The sequence below is a fragment of the Geotrypetes seraphini genome, chromosome 7, assembly GCF_902459505.1.
Source record: "Geotrypetes seraphini chromosome 7, aGeoSer1.1, whole genome shotgun sequence".
NCBI lineage: Eukaryota > Metazoa > Chordata > Amphibia > Gymnophiona > Dermophiidae > Geotrypetes > Geotrypetes seraphini.
In genome coordinates, this window is record NC_047090.1 from 12,547,646 (window position 1) to 12,569,519 (window position 21,874).

Below are 21,874 nucleotides of genomic sequence, written 5' to 3' on the forward strand. Positions count from 1 at the left end.
TTGGCCGCAGCATTCTGAATCCGTTGGAGTCTGTGGAGGTTTTTCTTAGTTAGGCTTAAGTAAAAAGAGCTGGACAATCAGTGAGATACAATACAGTAAAAAATACAAATATTTATAAAACTGTACCGGGCAGAGCTTTGGATTCTTGCCCAGAATAGCTAAGAAGAAAAAAATTTTTTTTTAATTGAATCAGGTTGGGCAGACTGAATTTTACCTTTAGGTACCTCAGCCATGCCACGGAGAAAGAGTTTACATAAGAATATCCATACTGGGTTATACCAATGGTACATCTACTACTACTACTACTACTATTTATCATTTCTATAGTGCTGCAAAGTGTATGCAACACTGTACATTTAACATACAATAGACAGTCCTTGCTCAGAAGAGCTAACAATCTAATTTGACAAACAGGACATCTCAGAGTTGGGGAGATTATGGTAGAGGAAATGATACAATGGGTATAGGTATCTGACAGCAGTGAATGGGGGTTAAGAGTTGAAAGCAGTTTCAAAAAAGTGGGCTTTTAGCTTGGATTTTTTTTAAAGATATTTTAAATATTTTACATTTTTATTACTGTAAACCGACCAGATACCTGTGATGGTCAGTATATTACATTACATTAGTGATTTCTATTCCGCCATTACCTTGCGGTTCAAGGCGGATTACATTCAAACTAAAAACAAGAATTACATTCAAATTAAAAGGAATAGAATAAGCGATGACATAGAATTTTTTAAGGTAATAAACATTGGATAAAGAGTTACCAAAGGGAAGTGGAGGTCTTTAGAAGATAAGAATAGGGTGAAATTATGGGTTTTAGATAACGTTTGATAGATAAAAGAGTATTAGAGAGATCTAAGGGTAAATAGAGTGTTAGATATTTGGTTGGGATTGGTTGTGCTGGATAGGTTTTATGTGTTTTTTGAAGAGTATGGTTTTAATATCTCTCCTGAAGGCTTTGTAGTCTGAAGTCGAAGATAACAGAGTAGTGATTTGTCTGTCCAGTTTAGCTGCTTTGGAGGCTATTAGGTTGTCATAAAGTTTTTTTCATTTGACATCTATAAATAAACTTGAAACTTGATTTGAATACTACTAGGGATGGAGCATGACATTTTGATTCAGGCAGCCTATTTCAGTGCAGCAAGAAAGAAGGGATGGAGTCTGGAGTTGGCAATGGAGGAGAAGAGGGGCTTGCCCAATAAACGGAGGAGCATAGGGAGAGATAAGTAAAGAGAGATATTGGGGGGGGCTTCAGAGTGAATGCATTTGTAAGTCAGTAAGAGGAGTTTGAACTGTATTTGAAAATGGATGGGGAGCCAATGAAGTGACTTCAGGAGAGGGGTAATGTGAGAATTGCGGCTCTCACGGAATATGAGTTGGGCAGCAACATTTTGAACGGATTGAAGAGGAGAGAGACGGGTGCGCAGGAGGCCTGAGAGAAGTACGTTGCAGTAGTCTAAGCGTGAGGTGATGAGAGCATGGATAAGGGTTTTGGTAGTGTGTTCAGAGAGAAGAGGACAGATTTTGGTAATATTATAGAGGAAGTGACAGGTTTTGGCGGTTTGTTAAATCTGAGTAGAGGAGTAGAAAGAGGAGTCAAAGATCATCCCAAGGTTGCGAGCTGACGAGACAGGGAGGAGGACAATGTTATCCAGAGAAATAGAGAACAGTGAGATGGGGGACGTGAGTTTAGATGGAAAGATAAGTAGTTCAGTTTTAGCCATATTCAGTTTGAGATGGCAGCGAGACATCCAAGCGGCAATGTTGGACAGGCAGGCTGAGATTCGGGTCTGAATTCCTGTAGAGATATCTGGTGTGGTGAGGTAGATCTGGGAGTCATCTGCATAGAGGTGATATTGAAAACCATGAGAGGAGATCAGTGTACCAAGAGAGTGGATATATATAGAAAAGAGGAGAGGGCCCAGGCCTGAGCCTTGGGGTACACCAATAGAAAGTGGGATGGCAGTGGAGTAGGATCCACTATAACATACACGATGGGAGAGATAGGAAGAAAACTAGGCGAGAATAGAACCCTGGAATCCATGTGAGGACAACGTGTCGAGAAGGAGGTGGTGTCAACATTGTCAAAGGCAGCAGACAGATCGAGAAGAATAAGGATATAAAGAATTATGCAATATAGTAGACAAGAACACAACAGGACCTGACATCAAATCCAAGACCGATAGTATGGCACATGACCTCCTCCTACTGGAGAATTGGTCCAGGACCTGGCAACTAAATTTCAACGCCAAAAAATGCAAGGTCATGCACCTTGGCAACAAAAATCCATGTAAGACTTACAGTCTTAATGGTGAGATCCTAGAGAGAACTGTAGCGGAACGTGACTTAGGGGTAATCATCAGTGAGGACATGAAGACTGCTACTCAAGTGGAGAAAGCTTCATCTAAGGCCAGACAAATCATGGGTTGCATACGCAGGAGTTTCGTTAGCCGTAAGCCCGAAGTCATAATGCCATTATATAGGTGAGACCCCATCTGGAATATTGTGTGCAGTTCTGGAGACCACATTACCGCAAAGATGTGCTGAGACTTGAGTCGGTCCAGCGAATGGCCACACGGATGGTAACAGGGCTCAGGGAGCTCCCGTATGAGAAACGGCTGAATAAATTGCAGCTCTACTCCCTAGAAGAACGCAGGGAGAGAGGGGACATGATCGAAACATTCAAATACCTCACACGCCGTATCGAGGTAGGGGAGGATATCTTCTTCTTCAAGGAACCCACGTCAACACGAGGGCATCCGGGAAAATCAGGGGAGGGACATTGCATGGCGACACCAGGAAATACTTCTTCACCGAGAGGGTGGTAGATCGATGGAATAGTCTTCCGATACAGGTAATTGAGGCCAGCAGTATGCCTGATTTTAAAGCTAAATGGGATCGAAAGGTGGGATCTCTTCACAAAGGGAGGTAGGGGAGGGTCATTGGTGTGGGCAGACTTGGTGGGCCTTGGCCCTTATCTGCCGTCACTTTCTATGTTTCTATGTAAGAGAAGAATGAGGATAGAGTTCATTGGATTTGGCCAGGAACAGGTCGTTAGAGACTTTAGTAAGGGCAGTTTCTATAGAATGGAGAGGGCAAAAGCCCGATTGAAGTGGGTTAAGAATATTATGAGAAGAAAGGAAGTCCAGGCAACAGTGGTGAACAGCATGTTCGAGTAGTTTGGATAGGAAAGGGAGGAGGGAGATGGGGGGTCTAGTGAGAGCTTTTTGTGGAGGGATGTTTGAAGACATCAGGAACTGTAGCAGTGGAGAGCGAAAAGTTGAGGATGTGACAAATGGGAGGGATTAAAGTGGGAGCGATGGATCTGAGTAGTTGGGTAGGAATCGAATCAGAGGAACAGGTGGTGGGTTTGGAGGAGGAGAGAAGGTGAGTAGTTTCCTTTCTGTGATTTCAGAAAAGGAAGAAAGGGTTGTAGGGATTGTTGAAGGGAGGTTGAAAGTGGAAAGTCAGAAGGGGTGGTGGAGGAGGTGACATGGTTGAGAATTCAAGGTAGATCTTGTGAATCTTGTCTGCCATTGTCTGGGGGGGGGAAGTAAAGAGGGGATAAGAGGCAGGGGCACTCTGAGTAGAGAGTTGTGTGTGGCAAAGAGACAATGAGGGTTGGCACTAAAAGAGTTAGTTAAAAGGTTATAGTATTCTTGTTTGGCAAGCGAGAGGGCAGATTGGAAATCTATCAGCATGAATTTGAAATGAATGAAGTTGGCATGTGTGCGGGATTTAAGCCAAAGACGTTCAGCAGCTTTGGCACAGGAACGCAGATCTAGCCCAGAATCCTGTTTCTACAGTGGCCGATCCAAGTTATCAAATTTTCATCAGTCTCAGATTGATTCTTTTCGATTAAGTAAAAGAGTGTGGGAAGTAATTTGAAACCAGGGAAAATTATCCTTCATCCTACCAAAGTAAATGCTGCCCTGGTCAATGTCCAGCTCGAAAAACAGACTTCTTTTTCTATACATTGGTCAGGGTACCCGACCTAAAGAGCTAGCTAGTGCCTAAGACATTGTGAATGAGAGCAACATTACACTCCATTAAGCTTAGTTGCCAGCCCATCATTTGATTCATTTATTCACTTAAATTTGATGACATGTAGCTCACTAGTACCTCTCTGAGGAAAGTAATCCTGCTTCTCTATGCCTCACTAACACACATGCACGCTACATATAAAATAAAGAAGTTGGACATGGATACTAGAAATCAGACATGCCTGAAACACAAAATATTAAACCAGGCAGGACACCTCAGTGACAGCACCAGCACTTTGCACAGATCAATCTTAAGAGAGACTCCTGTACCTTAAATACATTTAACCAAGCAATTCCCCAATTTTCTCCCTTCCAAGGCTTGAGAAAACACTCAGATTCCACCCTCTATTTCCCTCGTTTCTATAAAAACGAGTCGTCTAATCCTTAACTCCGCAAACCTCTGATCAGCACTGGCTCCAGGCCCCGAATAACGTTCCAAGTGGTGTGGAAAAGAAAGCCTGACTTCTGCTTGGCCATGCCAGCCTGGTCCCATTGCACCGTGAGGTCACAACATCCTTACCTCTTTTACAGAGAGAAACTTCAGTAAGGGGAAAACTAAATGCTGGAGAGTCTAGGAAGTGAGCAATCTTTGTAGTTAAATCGCACTCTGCCATCTTCAGAGGCCTGCACTGACGTCTTCCTTCTGCCACATCCCTCCTTGATGTAACTTCTGGTTTCGTGAAAACAGAAGTTACATCAAGGAGGAACTCGCAGAAGGAAGGACCCTGGGCAGCCTTTCTCCTTGGCATGGCTGAGGCTTCTAAAAGGCCTTGCTCCCATTCCCTTGGTAAACGGCTGCAATTTTTCCCGTCCTCATGGATTTCCTGTGTCATTTTCTAATGCAATAGGCTTGTACAAATTCCAAGCGCAAGGAATCTTGGAAGACGTGGGACACTAATTATGCACTTACCTCTCCTTCAGGAGTGTCGGAGGGGCATAGCATGCCCCACTGTGAGGGCTGTAGAGATCGGGGACCACTAACTTTTCTGGTTTTTTCAAACTGAGAAGATATCCTGGTCATCATGCCCAGGGCAGATATGTAAGATAAGCGGGACAAGACCTGAGTCACGCCCTGGCGCTCCATCTTAAATCTTTTCAGTGACCAGTTTCCCTGAAAACAAAGAATAATGAGTTTTGGATTCTTACAGCATAGTTGCTTACTCCACAGTGTGAAAGGACAAACAAATGGCGAGTAGTTATATGAATGCTAAAATTTCTCCTTAACAGAATTTTAGCATCCACAAGTTATTGCTGCTTCAGCTGGCCTGACTTGTGCTAGCTTTGAAGCACTAGTGGCATCTAGGTGTAGCGAACACCCTGCAAGATAAATTTATCCACCTATTTCCTTTTCATTTTTCTCTTGTGAAGAATTGGGAAAAATGTTTTCAACAATTTCTGAGGTAGTTAAAGCAATGACATACTTAGGCCTAAGGAGGGAGGGATGAAAAACCAACTCTACTCTAGTAGCTTCTGCTGGTCTAAAAGATTTGCCCAAAAAGGAGACAGACCACCCATAGCCTGGCCTATTCCTTCTTTACAAAAAAATGCATTTTTCTCTCTACTTTGTGGATTAAGCACTCTAAGAAGCATTAAACATTTATGCACCAAATCCACAGGTAAGCGATTAGAATAACGGCACATACAAGTGGATGTGTGCCCAAACAATGCCTAAATTATGCACAGAAGAGCGGATCTAGAAGAAAATTCACCACAAATTTCAATTAATATCGAATAGCCTGAATGGCTGTGTTTCAGCCATGCAAGGGCTGCATTAGGAGCTTACAAGGACTGTAACTAAATAAATGTTAGAATAAAATCATAAAAATACAAACCAATGTATCAAAAAGGATTAAAATAAACACATACTCAACATCTTAATGGTTATATGTTATTCTGAAATTTCTGAAAACATGGTTGTTTAAAAGAACTTATCACTTATCTTTCCCTCTCCCACTGTGTGTGTCTTGACTAGATTGTAAGCTCTTTTGAGCAGGGACTCTCTCTTCTATGTTTTGATGTACTGCGCTGTGTATATCTAATAGCACTATAAAAATAATAATAAGTAGTAGATTGTGGATAGACAGTTTCTATTTAGAGCTTTTTTTTGTATTTGCTTGAATTGAAAGGGGTTACAATTATATTTTCCTGGGTATGCCGTCTTTTTTTTGTATGTAATGCACAATGAACTAGTAAGGTATTCGCAGAAACTAGAACTTTCAAGGATGCATGTTGAAATGACCAACCTCCTTAAGAGGTATGTAAAAAAAAAAAGTGTATAGTGTATTTAGCTCCAATAGTAATCCTAGTATTGCATGTGTACATACATAGGACAACTGATTTGATATAAACATGTGCATATAAGTAGGATGATGGATTATTGGCATAACCATGCCGGTATTAATAACTCTGTAATACCACCACAGAGCTCTGTGTATTTCAGCATAGAACTCACACATTGTAATACCACACAACGCCTTATGGTAACATCTCTACAAAAGCTAATCCATAATAATAAAACCCTTAGCGTGCCTCCGTGCCACTACATGCGCAGTAGGCTGATCTCTCTGAGGAGGAGTACACGCATGTGCAGTACACTGCCGAGCAAGGAAGCATCTCAGGGCAGTGGCAGCAGTCCTGACCCTCCAACCCCCCCCTTCCTTACCCAAAGCAGCAGTGGCAGCGCTATAAACAGGCTGTTCACGGCAAACCCTGGCAGGGCCTTTCCTCTGCCGCATCGCTTTGGATGTGGTAGAGGAAAGGCCGTCGGGGGGCTGGCCACGAACAGCCTGTTTACAGCGCTGCCACTGCTGCTTTGGGTAAGAAATGGGGATTAGCGGGTCAGGACTGCTGCCGCTGCTACTGCTTTGGGGCTGGAGTGAGGGAAGAAGGTTGGCGGATCAGGACCATTGCTGCTTTGGAGCACAGAGGGAGGGAGGAGGGGTTGGTAGGTCAGTCCCGCTGCCGCCGCCTCAGGTAAGTAATGGGGGTCCTGGGGGCCAGACCCACGCAGAGGGAGGGAGGGCAGACCTGTGGGCGGTGGACCAGGTGTGTGTGTGTGTGGAAGGTCCATCAGGGTGAAGGGCTGGGGAGGGGAGATGGATGGATGTTAGACCCATAAGTGTGGAGGGGGAGGGTTGAGAAGCGGGGGAGATAAAGTGACCTAGACTAGAAATGAGGGTGGGAAGGGAGGAACAGATGGGGGTGGGGGATGATAGGGTGAGGAAGAGAAAGAGATTGAAGAGCTGAAGGGAGACAAAACTATTTGTATAGTTACTCTCGAGCAGCCAAAAACTACAGTTATCCAGTATCTACCAATTCCCATGGATGCCGGATAACTGAGAGTCTACTGTATTGAGGAATATTCAAGTTTTATATTGCAGCTTTTGGGACAAGCTGCTGCAAGCCGGCCCAAAGATTCAGTGCAGTGGCCGGGGAGGAGGTAGGTGGGGGGAGTCAGGAGCTGGAAAAAGTGGTCTGAGGATACCATTGGGGGGTGGGGTATGAATTGGTGCAGGCTCTGGTGTTGGGGGTGCGGTTAGGTGAAGAGGGTTAAAGTGGCAGATGTTGGAATAGGGAGGACATAAGAATTGCCGCTGTTGGGTCAGCCCAGTGGTCCATCGTGTCCAGCAGTCCGCTCACGCGGCGGCTCTTGGTCAAAGACCGGCGCCCTAACTGAGACTAGCCCTACCTGCGTACGTTCTGGTTCAGCAGGAACTTGTCTAATTTTGTCTTGAATCCCTGGAGGGTGTTTTTCCCCTACAACAGACTCCAGAAGAGCGATCTAGTTTTCCAGCACTCTCTGAGTGAAGAAAGGGAAGGGGCAGAGGAGAGACGACAGAAAAATTGGTCCTGGGTTGGGGTACAAGAGAAAGGATAAAAAAGGAAGAGAAGCTGGGTCCTGGGGTGGGGTACAAGAGAAAGGATAAAAAAGGAAGAGAAGCTGGGTGGGGGTGGAATATAGGGACAGACCTTATAACCAATGTTTTTAGTGATGCCACCAAAACGAGGTTAACAAGGGGACCATCATCGCCTTCAACGTCCCCAAACCACCTTTAGTATATCAACAAGACACTCAATGTGTAATGCTATTGTATATAATATAGTATATGTATATAAGTAGATTTATTGAGTATACTGATAATTAGTTCACGATTCAATGGAAGTATATTATATACAATAGCAATACACATTGAGTGTCTTGTTGATATACTAAAGGTGGTTTGGGGACGTTGAAGGCGATGATGGTCCCCTTGTTAACCTCGTTTTGGTGACATCACTAAAAACATTGGTTATAAGGTCTGAGCACTTCACATTAAAATAAGGATATTAATTAAGTAACATTTATTGTTTAATCAGAGCTGTGATTCATTAATAGTATTTATATGTTGTTATTACATATTTTTAGTTTATCAGGTACTTTAGCTAGATTGTGAGCCTTCGGGACAGATAGGGTCGTTTTTCTCAAGTACCTAATTTCATTTTAGTTTGATACTTTGTAAACCGCTTAGGTCAGTAAAATGCAGGAGTGGTATATCAAATCTTAAATAAACAAACATTATCTACTTTATGAGGAAGGCATTAAAGACTTTTCTTTAAGAAATTTGCCAACAATGATGCTCAACATCGAGCAGGGGTGCGTGATCTCACCCTTGATAGACATATCCTTGGGCTTGGCTAAGGCAAACATGGATGCCTTTAAAGCCTGTGTAGACTGTATCTGCAGTAGCTCCAAAAGCTCTTGTTTGAGCACATCTGCACTGGAAGAGACATCGGCATGGAAGCAGTCTGCGGTGCATGTCATCTGGGCATGAGAGACCTCAATGTTGAGGCAAGTCTGGGAGGAGACATGATCTGCAGCAATGGAGAGCGAGGTATGGCGCATCAACACTTACTATGTGTTGAGGAGATGGATGCCATGTTATGCCTAGAAGAGAAAGAAATGTTTATGCTTCTTAGCTTTCTTATGTGCTACCTCCCCCGATGGAAGATGATGTTGAATCCTGCTTTTGGAGAGAGCCCGATGCTCAACGCTCTCAATGCCAATGTAGACTGTGCATCTGGACCTGAATCTCCCACCAAGCTCGATGTTGATGCCAAACCAAAAAAGTCTTTCATACTTAAAGTTTCAAGCTTTAAGAGCATGATTCTACATAGGATGCCAGTCTCAGCAGCTGCTTAAGAAGCGGCTGAGAATCTGGTACCGGCATCCTATTCAGAATCGCATCTGCCCCAACAGACACCTAATCCCCCAATTCTCTAACCAGCACCCATGTCCAAAAGTGCCAGTTAGAGAATTGCGCCTTAGCCTGATAGCAAAGATAAGCAGCTCAGCCACCTATCTTTGCTATGGGATCCCTTGCCATCAACTGATCACGGCAAGAGAATCCCCTATCAGCTGAGCTGGCAGGGGTCAGCAGCAGGAGAGAGCGGATATCCCTCCTGCCATTCTCGGATTGGGAGGGATTTGGGGAATTGAAGGTGCCAGTGGCAGGAGGGAGTGGGCATCCCTCCTGCTGGGCTACAATTGGGTGGTGTCAGGGGTTTGGGAGAGGAGGGAGTGGGCATCCCTCTTGCCGATTTCAGGGGTGCGTGTTGAGGGGGTCCTCTGCTGCAGCCAACTCACACTGGCTTCAGCAGTGTCAACTGATCATGGCAGTGGTATTTCCCCCCCCCCCCCAATCAGCTGAACTCCAAAGCATGACTTTGGGAAGTTCTGCCTGCTGAGCTGATCGGGGATTCCCTTGCCACAATCAGCTCAGTCGGCTGTGTCTACTTTAACTTTTGAAATATAGACCAGCGTTTGCTGAAATACATTTCAGGCGTCTGTTGTGGCTCTAGGGAGACGCCTAGGACCACTTAAACTCGCCCAAGGCCATGTCCATGCCCATGTCCAGCCTTGGGCAAGCTTTGGTGTTCCTACACATCTCCCTAGACCTGTGACAAATGCCTACAGTATAGGCATTCTGCCTGGGGGAGATTTTCTTTCTAAAAACGTGCGTCCTGTTTGGCTGCCAGATGGCAGTCGGACACCTACAATCAAGACACCCGTTTATAGAATCAACCCCTAATCCTTTTGCATATGCAGACAGAGGTCAAAATGTATGTCCTGGTGGTCAGGACCTAGACAGTGAATACAGCAGTTACGGGGGTCAGAGTCTGAAATGGTCTGATTATATCAGGGAAATTTCTGGAAGCCACTCAGCACCCTCTTTGACATGGAGGGAAAAACAGATAATGCAAAATGAAAAAGCTTGATGGCCCAAGGAGCTCAAGTGAAAAAGTACGCTGAAAACTGCCAATGCTCCTTGGGGCAAAAAACTGAAAGAAAGTTTAAGCAAATTTGAGGGAATGACTAAAAAAACAGAAAAGAAAGAAAACTGCAATAAAATAAAAATGGGAATGCACAAAAAGATTTCTATGTTTGACGTGCTGAGGAGAAACCAAAGACACAGCTTCTTGGCTCCGCAGAAAACAGAACCGTTAGTCCTATGAGCCGATGTCAAGCAGGAAGGCACCAGCACACGCAAAGTATGGGCACTAAAGATTTAAAGTAACCCTGCACTTGGTAGTGTCAGTACCGAGCTCCGTTGATGGCGTGAGCCACATGCGAGATTATGCTGCCTACTTTCTTGTTTGAACTGTGTGTTTCTAACATTTAGTTATTAAAACTACATCTATTTCCAAGTATTTGGTGTGATTTAGACTTTTTAGATATATTGAATGTTTATTTTAATCCTTTTTGATACACTAGTTTGAGTTTTTATGACTTATTCCAACATGTATGTATGTTAGTTAAATAAATAAATATTTATCTATTGATTTTTTAACAGTCCTTGTAAAGCCCTGACACAGTCCTTGTGTGGGAGAAATATTTCTGTTTGTGTGATCTACTATTTTTGTGCATCATACCAGATCCTGCAAATCACTTGCCTTCCTGTTTTTTTGGACCATACATGATAAATGCCACAGTTCTAACTAAGCGCTATTCTGTACGTATGAACATTTCAAAAGTAGCACGTATTTCAGAGATAGACATACACAGAAGCAGGACTCAAATTATAAAATACACTTACATACATATCTTCAGCTTATAGGAATAAGCATCTACACCAGCTCTACAGCTGATGTTGAGTTCACACACCTAAATTATAGGCACATATATTGTCAATTATGCTTATATTCTATATAGGAAAGTGGTTACCTCTTTCCTTTATAGAATAGGTGTGTCCCCCCCCCTAGGTGCCTAAATACAGGGGGCACACTTTTGTAGAAGTACCCCCTGAGGCCCAATGTCCAGCAGGCCTTTGTGCAGATAGTACAGACATTTGACGATAACCGTGGCTAACAAATGCCACTTTGGCCACTGTTAAAAAAAGACAGTATCGTTATACATTCACTGCTGTGGCTCCAACCCTTAATGCATGCTACTTAAGACTGCCACTACAGATCGGTCTCTTGGGAAAGCGGATGTCATTGGATATTTTACTTTTACTTTGGGTTCAAAGTATTATTTGCATAGTATCACATATTATGATTTTTCGTTGGTAAAAGCATTTTCATTGCAACACTATTGTACAGCAAATCATATTTATATTTCAGGAAAAAAATGAAATGCACTTAGCTGCAGAGGTTCGAAGGAAAGTGAGCTTTAATATACTGAATGTATGATTCATTTAAAGTTCGCCTTATTTCAAACATCTTAAGTTGTAATGGTGTACTATCAATACCGAAGACAAATTACATTGCGGGAGAATTTTTTTCCTGTTTTTCAAAATGTATTACTAACTACTCAATTAAAAAGAAAAATCCCAAGACTTTGCCCAAGACCCTATGTAGCTTGATTTCTGTTTAATATACCGTATTTTCACGCATATAACGCGTGCGTTATACACGATTTTTACAAACCGTGCATAACCGTGCGCGTTATACGTGTGAGCGCGTTTTACAACTTTATTTTTTTTCAATCCGATCCGGCATCCCCCCTGCGATAGAGTAAATTATACATTTTGGTGGACAATTGTATGTACTACGTATCAATATGAAAGAATGAATGCGGAATGTTTAGGATTTAGTGCTTTATTTTAAAAAATATGGAGTCCATTGGCTTTATTTGTTGATTCACAGTAAAAAAAAAAAAAAAAAAAAGGGGGTTTTCTGCTGTACCGAAAAAAATTGTTATGAGTTTTTGCCTGTTTCTCTTCATATTCTTTCTTAGCTTTCTTTATCAATGCTTTGCATCTAACTTGCCAGTGCTTGTGTCTCTTCTTATTTTCTTAATTTGGATCCTTTTTCCATTCTTGAAAGGATTTTTTTTTTGCTTTAATAGCCGCTTTCACTTCACCTTTTAACCATGCCGGCTCTCGTTTCCTCTTCTTTCACCTCTGCTAATATATGGAATACATCTGGTCTGGACTTCCACAATGCTATTTTTAAATAACATCCATGCCTGGTTTACAGGCCTTACCTTTGCAACTGATCCTTTTAGCTTCTTTTTAACTATTTTCCTCGTTTTATCATAGTTGCCCTTTCAAAAATTAAATGCCTCTACAGTAGATTTCTTTTGCAACCTCACTCCCGGTATTAGCTCAAATATGATCACGTTAGGATCACTTTATCCCAGCAGACCCCACACAGTTAACTCCTGTACTATGCCTTGCATTCCACTAAGGACCAAATCTAAAATAGCTCCCCTTCTTGTCAGTTCCTGGACCAGCAGTTCCAAGAAGCAGTGATTTATGACGTCTAGGAATTTTACCTCTCTAGCACTCCCTGATGTAACATTTTACCAGTCAATGTTGTGGTAATTGAAATCTCCCATTATTATACTGCTGCCCAATTCTCCAGCTTCCCTAATCTCTGAAAACATTTCTTCATCTGTCTGCTCATTTTGTCCCTACCTTTATATTCCTTCCCTTCACGCATGGAATTTCTATCCATAAGGATTCCACACTGATTTCAAAGAGCAAGTGCTACTCAAAGTCTTCTCTTTGAAATCAGTAGGAGTCGGATGACAAAACTGGCCGAGACCCTTGAAACAGCATTCTGATACGAAACATGTTGGGTCTGTCTCTCCCAGGTCTGAATATAAAAAGCAACTAAAAAGATAAGTTATGAAATAATAAAGCACTTTGCACTTTATATTTATGAAAGAAAGTTAAAGTATTACAAATAGTGAAAATATTTAAATGAATAATATGGGCCAGTGAGGATTTCTCACGTAATTCTTCCCACTAAAGAAATTTTGACAGCGGTGGAGTGGTGGTACTGAGGCCCGGAAAAAAGCTTTGACAAAGTTGTGTTTGAAGAATCGGTTATACTTGGGAAGTGGTGAGGATGTGTTAGATTATTATTCCCGAGTAGAGGATTGTTTAAAAATACTTTTATATCTGAACCTAAATATTTTTTTGACATGTCAGTCTCTCTGGCTTTAAAAACAACCCTTCCAGAATGATTGCAAAGTTGAAGGAAACTGAAGGGAAATACTAGAAGTCTACACCACAATGCTTGAAACTAGACAGATAAAGGTGGAAAGGAACAGAAGAGAGAAAGGAAGAGGGGGAAAGGAGGTAAAAAAAAAAAATGAGAAGGCAACAGTGTGGGTGGGTGTGGGAATCCTTACAGTTGATATGGCATTAACCATGCCATTTGTTATCTGGTCCTGTCGCATATGCTTGACCACATCAAACTGGGCTGCTCTCTGCTTGGGGATAATCTGATCTGCAATCTTCTTCAGCTCAGAATTAAACTTCTTGAACAAGTCCTCAAACAGCAAGGAAAGAAGCTACAAAAACAATGGGTCAGAGATGTTTGTATACAGCATTATATAAGTTTTTTTTTTAAAAAGACACAGATATGCAGGTATAATTTCTTGAGAGTGTGCCTACCTTAAAAAGCCAAAAAGGTACTTATTCTAGGATTATTTTACAGAAGCACAACCCCCCCCCCCAGTATACAAAGAGTAATCCAATAATGCTAACAAGTCAAAAACTCTTTGGAAAAATACCGTATAATATGATAAAATATATAGGCATCATCACTGCTAGGTAGGTAGGTAGAGGGAGCCCTTCAGAAAACATTTGTAGTGCCCATTTAAACACTGGCTTATGTGTCAGGTGTATGTCCCAATGTTCCAAGGAAACAATCTTGTCAATCATAGGCTCCTGGTAGATCATGGACTGTGAATTTTATACATCAATGACATGTTCAACATGAAATTATCATGAATTTGGGCCACAGAAATCCAAAAGAACAGAATACGGTGAGAGGCTAAGACAGAATAGCAGTCTTGAGTTGACGATCATGGATGAATTGTAGGGCATACAGAGGTATCGCTAGCGGAAATAAAATGACAGTATTCTATATACAGGTCTCCCTTCATATTCATGAGGATTAGGGTCACAGCTCCCTTGTGAATATAAAAAAATTGCAAATAACTTTAGGGCCCTCACCTTGACTCCCTCCCACCTCCCGGACCCTTCCACAGTTTACCTTTAAAGTCCTGATGGCCTAGTGGTGAAGTGGGACAGGAACAATCTTCCTATGCTCATGCCTCGTGCAGATCCGCCATTAAAAAAAATGGCTGTGAGACTACAGGAACTCACGAGATCAACACTGGAACTTGAGGCAGCCATTTTATAGCAGATCTGCAAGGAGCAGGAGAATAGAAAGATCATTCCTGCCCCACTTCAACGCTAGACCACCAGGCTTTAAAATTAAGGAGTGGAGAGGTCTGGGAGGCAGAAGGGAGTGTAATCACGGTGCATCCTCATTTGAGTAATATGTTTGTTTTATTAGGATTTATTTACTGTATTTTGAAGAAATTCACCCAAGGTGGTGTACAACAAGAATACACCAAACAGGCAATAGACCATTACAGCAGTAAACATATTCAAACCACATACAAAATGGCATAGGGGCTCATTTTCAAAGCACTTAGAGATTTATAAAGATCCATAGGTTACTATGTAGCTTTGTAAGTTTAAGTACTTTGAAAATAAATCTCATAGTATACTATGTCAACACAATATACAATATAACATATGCAACCTCAACCGAGTATTGCATTTAATTCTGGTCACCTTATCTCAAGAAAGATATAGCAGAACTAGAAAAAGTTCAAAGAAAAGCAACCAAGATGAACTCCTCACGTACGAGGAAAGACTAAAAAGGTTAGGGCTCTTCAGCTTGGAAAAGAGACAGTTGAGCGGAGATATGATTGAAGTCTACAAAATCCTGAGTGGTCTAGAACGTACGGGTGCAAGTGAATTGGACAAGGTTATCATGCCGCTGTACCGGGTCATGGTATGCCCCCACCTGGAATACTGTGTCCAGCACTGGTCGCCGTATATGAAGAAGGACACAGTACTACTCAGAAGAGCGACTAAAATGGTTAAGGGGCTGGAGGAGAGATTAGAGAAACTGGGCCTCTTCTCCCTTGAAAAGAGGAGACTGAGAGGGGACATGATTGAAACATTCAAGAAACTGAAGGGAATAGACTTAGTAGATAAAGACAGGTTGTTCACCCTCTCCAAGGTAGAGAGAACGAGAGGACACTCTCTAAAGTTAAAAGGGGATAGATTCCGTACAAACATAAGGAAGTTCTTCTTCACCCAGAGAGTGGTAGAAAACTGGAACGCTCTTCCACAGGCTGTTACAGGGAAAAACACCCTCCAGGGATTCAAGACAAAGTTAGACAAGTTCCTGCTGAACCGGAACGTATGCACATAGGGTTGATCTCAGGGCTCTAGTCTTTGACTTAAGGGCCGCCGCGGGAGCGCACTGCTGGGCACGATGGACCACTGGTCTGACCCAGCAGCGGCAATTCTTATGTTCTTAAAAATTACAAAGACTAAGGGACACTCGATGAAGTTACAGGGAAATACTTTTAAAACCAATAGCAGGAAATATTTTTTCACTCAGAGAATAGTTAAGCTGTGGAATGCGTTGCTGGAGGTTATGGTAAAAGCAGTTAACATAGCTGGTTTTAAGACAGGTTTGGACAATTTCCTGGAGGAAAAGTTAGTTGCTTCTTCCATTAAAGATTCTGGAAAACAGCCAAGCTTTTGCCCTGCTTCCTAAAATAGAGAGAGTGCAAAACTAAGTGAAGCCTTTTTGAGACCACATTCCAGAATGTGGGAACGTTTCTGGGAAAGGCTCATTCACAGGTGTGTCACTGCCTGATTTCCTTTGGAAAGGGTAGTTAGGGATATATTCCTTAGGAAGATCTTGCTGACTTTGGAGGTATTCAGTACCAACAGATATTTTGAAAATATGGCTATCTGAACCTGTTATAAACTATCAAATAGCGTATTGTAGCCGGCACTCTCCAGGCAGAGGGCCTGGGAACACTGGCCACAATTAAACTCTTGTGAGTCGCTGCGTGCCTCACAAGGATAAGTTCTTTCAGTGCTTAGTGAAAGGGACAGCATCCAAAACAATAAGTTCAGTGTCAAATAAAGAATTGTTTTTAATTGTTCAAACCAAAAAAAAAAATACAGTAACTTGTTTGTCAGGAAATGAAATATCAAAACCAATGGGCTTTCCATACAAAGTAGACCCAAAGTTTAATAAACAGTCTCTGGTAAAAAAAAAACCAAAAAAAAAAAAACAACCCCAAAAAAGTCCAAACTCAGAAAAAGACAACTCTCTTCCTCAGAGGTAGGTTCTCATATACATCATAGTCCAAATGGAGTTCATTACCCAAAAGAAAGGTAAAACTTTTCCAACAAAATAAAGCCACAAGTCAGTGCAATGATACTGGCTTCTTCAGCTACCGAAGGCTGGAAAGACAGTGTGCTCCGTGTGGTCTTGAATCGCCAGAACTTAGGCCCACTATCCCACCACGTAACACGGGGCTAACCCCACTGTCTTAGCACATCAAGTATACTTAACTCCAAAAAGGGAAAGCGCAATTAAGCTTTCAAAATGAGAAGAAAAAAAAAACACAAAACTTCAAAATAAAAGTCCTTGCTTAATTCAGCATAGTGAAAATCCACTCTTTGACATGAGTTGTAATTATTCAGTCAAAGAAAAAGCTGGTCAAAACAAACTTGCAATAACTTCAGAATGCACAGACAAAGTGACGGCCTCCACAATGGGCGATTATCACCTGGCGCAGAAAGCACCATGGTTCCTGGACGGGGGCTCTACAAGGTTGAAAGCTGGCAATGTCTAGGTCTGAGTGAGGCCCAGAGGAAGAGGCTGCCATGATGTGGCATATGACAAATTTATTTCTAAACTAGTAAATAAGCCAAAGATGAATTACTGAATCCCTGCTCCAAACAAACATGTTATTTAGCTTCAAAAGGTAAATAAAAAAGGAATGGGAAAGCAGAGATAATATTCTGTAAATATTCATCTAATGTTTGTTAAAGAATATCACCCCCAACATAGTAACACGCATACTAAAAAATACTGATAATCAAATATTTTTCATTCTAGAAACTGAGAAAAATAAAGAAATTAAGCTGCTGAATTATAGTTTTGCCAATTAGCTTAATGTCAGAATTCTAATTAGAGGCCTGAAGAATGTTATTTAGTGTCTGAGGTATTTTAGAGTGCCAAATTCTCCTTTTCACTCAATCCAGTTGGAAAAAATTAAAGACATTAGACAGCCTTAATTACATTATCAGAAGAGCTGGGATTAAGCAATCTCTGAAGGAAAGGCAGGCCTTCCTTTGTTACGAACAGAAATCCCTAGCTTTCCAGGGGGGCCGGATTCTGGTGCTGCTCCATATCTCGCCCATACAAAGCAAGCAGCTTTTAAAAACCAAATGATACAACAAAGAATAGGGTAACACCGAGGAAATAATGAACACATTAAGCAGAGAGAGAAAAGGTAGATGGAGAGAATAAGCTGGTTTTGATAACAGTTCAGCTGGCATATGCTTTATCAAATCTCTGGAGGGAAAAGTCTGACAAGGTGGCTCTACAAACTGATTTGGCCAGAGGACACAAACCTGTTATCTGGGGCTATTGCACATTTCAGGCTTCTTTTCTCCAAGGGATGGGAAATTAGGGAGCATTGTTTTGGTTTTCAAATACAATGTCTCTATTGTTTTTACACTGTTTATAGAGATTCACTCTCTCTTTCAAGTGCAACCATTTTAAAATACCTGCAAATAAACCAAACTACAAATATTGTTTTAATACGTTACATCTCTTTATTAAAAAGTCAGTTGGGTTTAGGCAGAGAATAAAGCAGATGAATTTCTTATTTCCTACATACCACCTGCAGGCACCCAAATGTTGCATTATTCATCTGTTTTTTCCCCTCAAATTACTCATTTTCTTGAGCCATCTTTTCTCCTTTCTAAACTAAACTAAACTAAACTAAACTAAACCTTAGGTTTGTATACCGAGCCATCTCCACAAGCGTAGAGCTCGGCACGGTTTACAGGGTTAGGTTGAAAAGGAGCTACAATGAAGGGTTATAGGAAAAGAGCTAGGAAGATAAAGAACCAAAGAGCGGGAGGTGTTAGATTTTTGAAAAGAGCCAAGTTTTCAGGTGTTTGCGGAAGGATTGGAGGGAACTTGAAATTCTGAGCAGGGATGTGAGGTTATTCCAGAGTTCTGTGGTTCTAAAGGGGAGGGATGTTCCTAGTTTTCCTACGCGGGATATACCTTTTGTAGAGGGGAATGATAGTTTCAGTTTTTGGGAGGATCTAGTGGAATTAGGGTTAGAGGAATTCCAGAAGAGTGGGATAACGGGAGGGAGGATGCCATGTAGGATCTTGAAGGCTAAACAGGCACATTTAAAGAGGACTCTGGAGTGAACTGGGAGCCAGTGAAGTTTGGACAGGAGTGGGGAGACGTGGTTGAACTTGCCTTTTGCGAAAATAAGCTTGGCCGCGGCGTTCTGGATTAGCTGAAGTCTATGGAGTTTTTTTTTAGTTAGGCTTAAATAGATGGAGTTGCAATAATCCAGTCTAGAGAGGATGGTGGATTGAACAAGGACGATGAAGTGAGAATGATGAAAGTACGATCTCACTTTCCTCAGCATATGAAGACTAAAGAAGCATTTTTTTACCAAGAAGTTGAGATGGTCATTGAAGGAGAGAGAGGAATCTATGATGATGCCAAGGACTTTGCTTGAAAACTCAAGCTGAAGAGTGGAGCCGAAATATAATGGGATGGAGGTGGGTAAATGATCTAATATGGGGCCGAGCCAAAGTAATTTTGTTTTGGACTCATTCAATTTCATTTGTACAGAATGTGGCCAGGAATGGAGGTTCATTATACATGCGGATATGTTCTCAGCGAGATTAGTGAGGTTCCTTATGTCCACTTTCCCAATCTGGATTTTGAGCACCCAGATCAGCCTGGTCTCCTTCTGCTATATTGGTATGCTCTAAATCAGGGGGTGCCCACACTTTTTGGGCTTGCGACCTACTTTTAAAATGACCAAGTCAAAATGATCTACCAACAATAAAATTTAAAAAACACAAAGCACACTGTACGCACAGAAAATGTTAATTATCATTTATATTTGAGGGGTTTTCAAAGAGGTCAAGGCAGATGACTTTAAAATAGGCAATGTCACCTCAGTAACAATTATACAAAAATAGACAAATAACCCCCCCCCTTTTACTAAACCGCAATAGCAGTTTATAGTGCAGGGAGCTGCACTGAATGCCCCACGCTGTTCCTGACGCTCATAGGCTCTCTGCACTAAAAAACGCTATCGCAGTTTAGTAAAAGGGGGCCATAGTGCAAAATATAGACAGAAGATATAAATTCTCAAAACGGACATTTTGATCACTAAATTGAAAATAAAATCATTTTTCCTATCTTTGCTATCTGGTGATTTTATGATTCTCTGGTTGCACTTCCTTCTGACTGCGCATCCAATATTTTTTTTTCTTTCTACCTTCTGCATGCTTCCTCTCCTCCAGACCTTATTCCATTCCCCAATATCCATGAGTCCAACTTTTTCTTTCTCTCTGCCTGCCTGCGCCCTGCCACCCAACACACTCCATTCTTTCCCCCAACTTTAAACTTTTTCTGCCTCTCTCCCTACCCCCTCCCCTTTCTTACTCTCACTCTCCCTGCCCCCTTTCTTTCTGTCTTTCTCTCTCCCTGCCCTTTCTTTCTGTCTTTCTCTCTCCCTGCCCCCTTTCTTTCTGTCTTTCTCTCTCCCTGCCCCCCTTTCTTTCTCTCTCCCTGCCCTCCCAAAGCCACCACTGATGATTTCCCAACGTCGACACAGCAATAGGCCAGGCGCGTACAGCGCCTACACAAACGGCGTGCCCACAAGCCTTCCCCACCCCACTACCCTGTTAATTCTGACTTCAGAGAGGAAGTTCCAGGCCAGCCAATTGCTGCCTGGCCAGCCTGGAACTTCCTCTCCGACGTCAGAATTGAACTCGGGGGGGGGGGGGGGGGGAAGGCTTGTGAGCCCACCGCTTGTGCAGTTGCTGCACGTGCCTGGTCTGTTACTGTGTCGGTGTCGGGGAAGCAGGGAGAAATCCCAGGCTCCGCAATTGATTTGTGTTGTCTTAGTCGCGTTCTGCATACCAACTAAGATAAATAATCTTTGTTGGAAACCTTAAAATTCTTTAAAATAATATTTATACAAAAAGTATAAAAGTATTTATTTATTTGATAGTTGCACTTTTTGAGCACTTTAAACTTTATGACCAGTGACGATTTGGGGTGTGTATAGTCTGCAACACCACTGAGGTCTTAAAAAAAATGAGCTGAATTGATTCTTTGAGGTATTTTATATATGAATAGGCAAGGAGGAGAGGCACTGGCGCGCTGCCTACAGGATGTGCCTCTCATGGCGAGAGGCACATCCTGTAGGCAGTCAGCCAGCACTCGTGCCTCTTCTCCTAGCCAATGCCCCTCCTCTTCTCCGTGCCTGTCCTGCTCCAGCACCCCCCACTAACAGCTCGAGCCTCCATCTGGAGGGCGTTCGTGCATATGCAGACGTCAACACGACGATGTCATCACATTGACATCCACGCATTTCCAGGTGCCCTCCAGCTGCGGCCCGGAGTTTACTGTGCCGCTGAGTACAAAATATTTGCGAGACCCTACTTTAGATCAAAGAACTAGGCTGATGCTTTCAAATCTCTCTTCATGAATTTTCATTCTGGATATCCAGAAATTCAGACTGGCTGGGGGGACTCTGAGGGTTAATCAAGGTTCACTACCTTGTTATCCAATGTATTTAAAATCAGCCTACAGTGCCAAAGATATATTTAGGGCTACTATTGCTCAGTACTTTTTCCAGAGCAATCAAATACCCCCCTTTCTGTAACTTAGGAACTGTCTACAAAGGAAAGGCACAATAACCGAGTGGAGAATATAGTACAAGCCAGAAGGGAGATGGAAAAGTACTAGGGGAAGTGGTATTTTTTCTAGTATTTACCCATAAAAGCACCTATTTTGATTTTTCTTCATCAAGGGATTTTAATCAATGTATAATCAATTAATCCTGCAGGAACCACCCCCCCTCCCCCCAAAAAAAGGGGAAAAGGTATAATCACTGCTGGAGTAAAAGCAAGAATGACAACCAATGAATGAAGGAAAATTCATGAAGAGAGATTTGAAAGCATCAGCCTAGTTCTTCCTTAGAAATAGATCATACAGGGTGTTCAAGAATGACTCTTTCTCTTACAGCTGGGACAACTCCTGTGGGGTTCGCTAGGGCTCCCCCCTGTCCTCCACCCTGTTCAATGTCTATCTCGTCTCCTTGGCAAACCTCCTGCAAAGCTTCAAGCTCAAATTCTTCATCTACGCAGATGATATCACAATAGTCATCCCGCTAACTCTCTATCAAGCTTACTCAGTCAGATAGAACTCTGGATGTTATCCTGTAGATT

General features: G+C 42.2%; 1 protein-coding gene across 2 annotated transcripts in view; it reads right to left on the reverse strand.

The window, feature by feature from the left end:
• POLR3B (RNA polymerase III subunit B) overlaps positions 1–21,874 on the reverse strand; it is a 184,536-nt gene that overhangs the window by 79,153 nt on the left and 83,509 nt on the right. Inside the window, exons 13-14 of one of the 2 annotated variants that reach the window (XM_033952053.1) lie at positions 13,666–13,827; positions 4,957–5,157 (exon numbers count right to left, since the gene is read on the reverse strand). In XM_033952053.1, coding sequence (XP_033807944.1) covers positions 4,957–5,157; positions 13,666–13,827 — 363 coding nt within the window. The remainder of the gene's footprint in view (positions 1–4,956; positions 5,158–13,665; positions 13,828–21,874) is intronic. The other variant, XM_033952054.1, reaches the window with a different exon arrangement.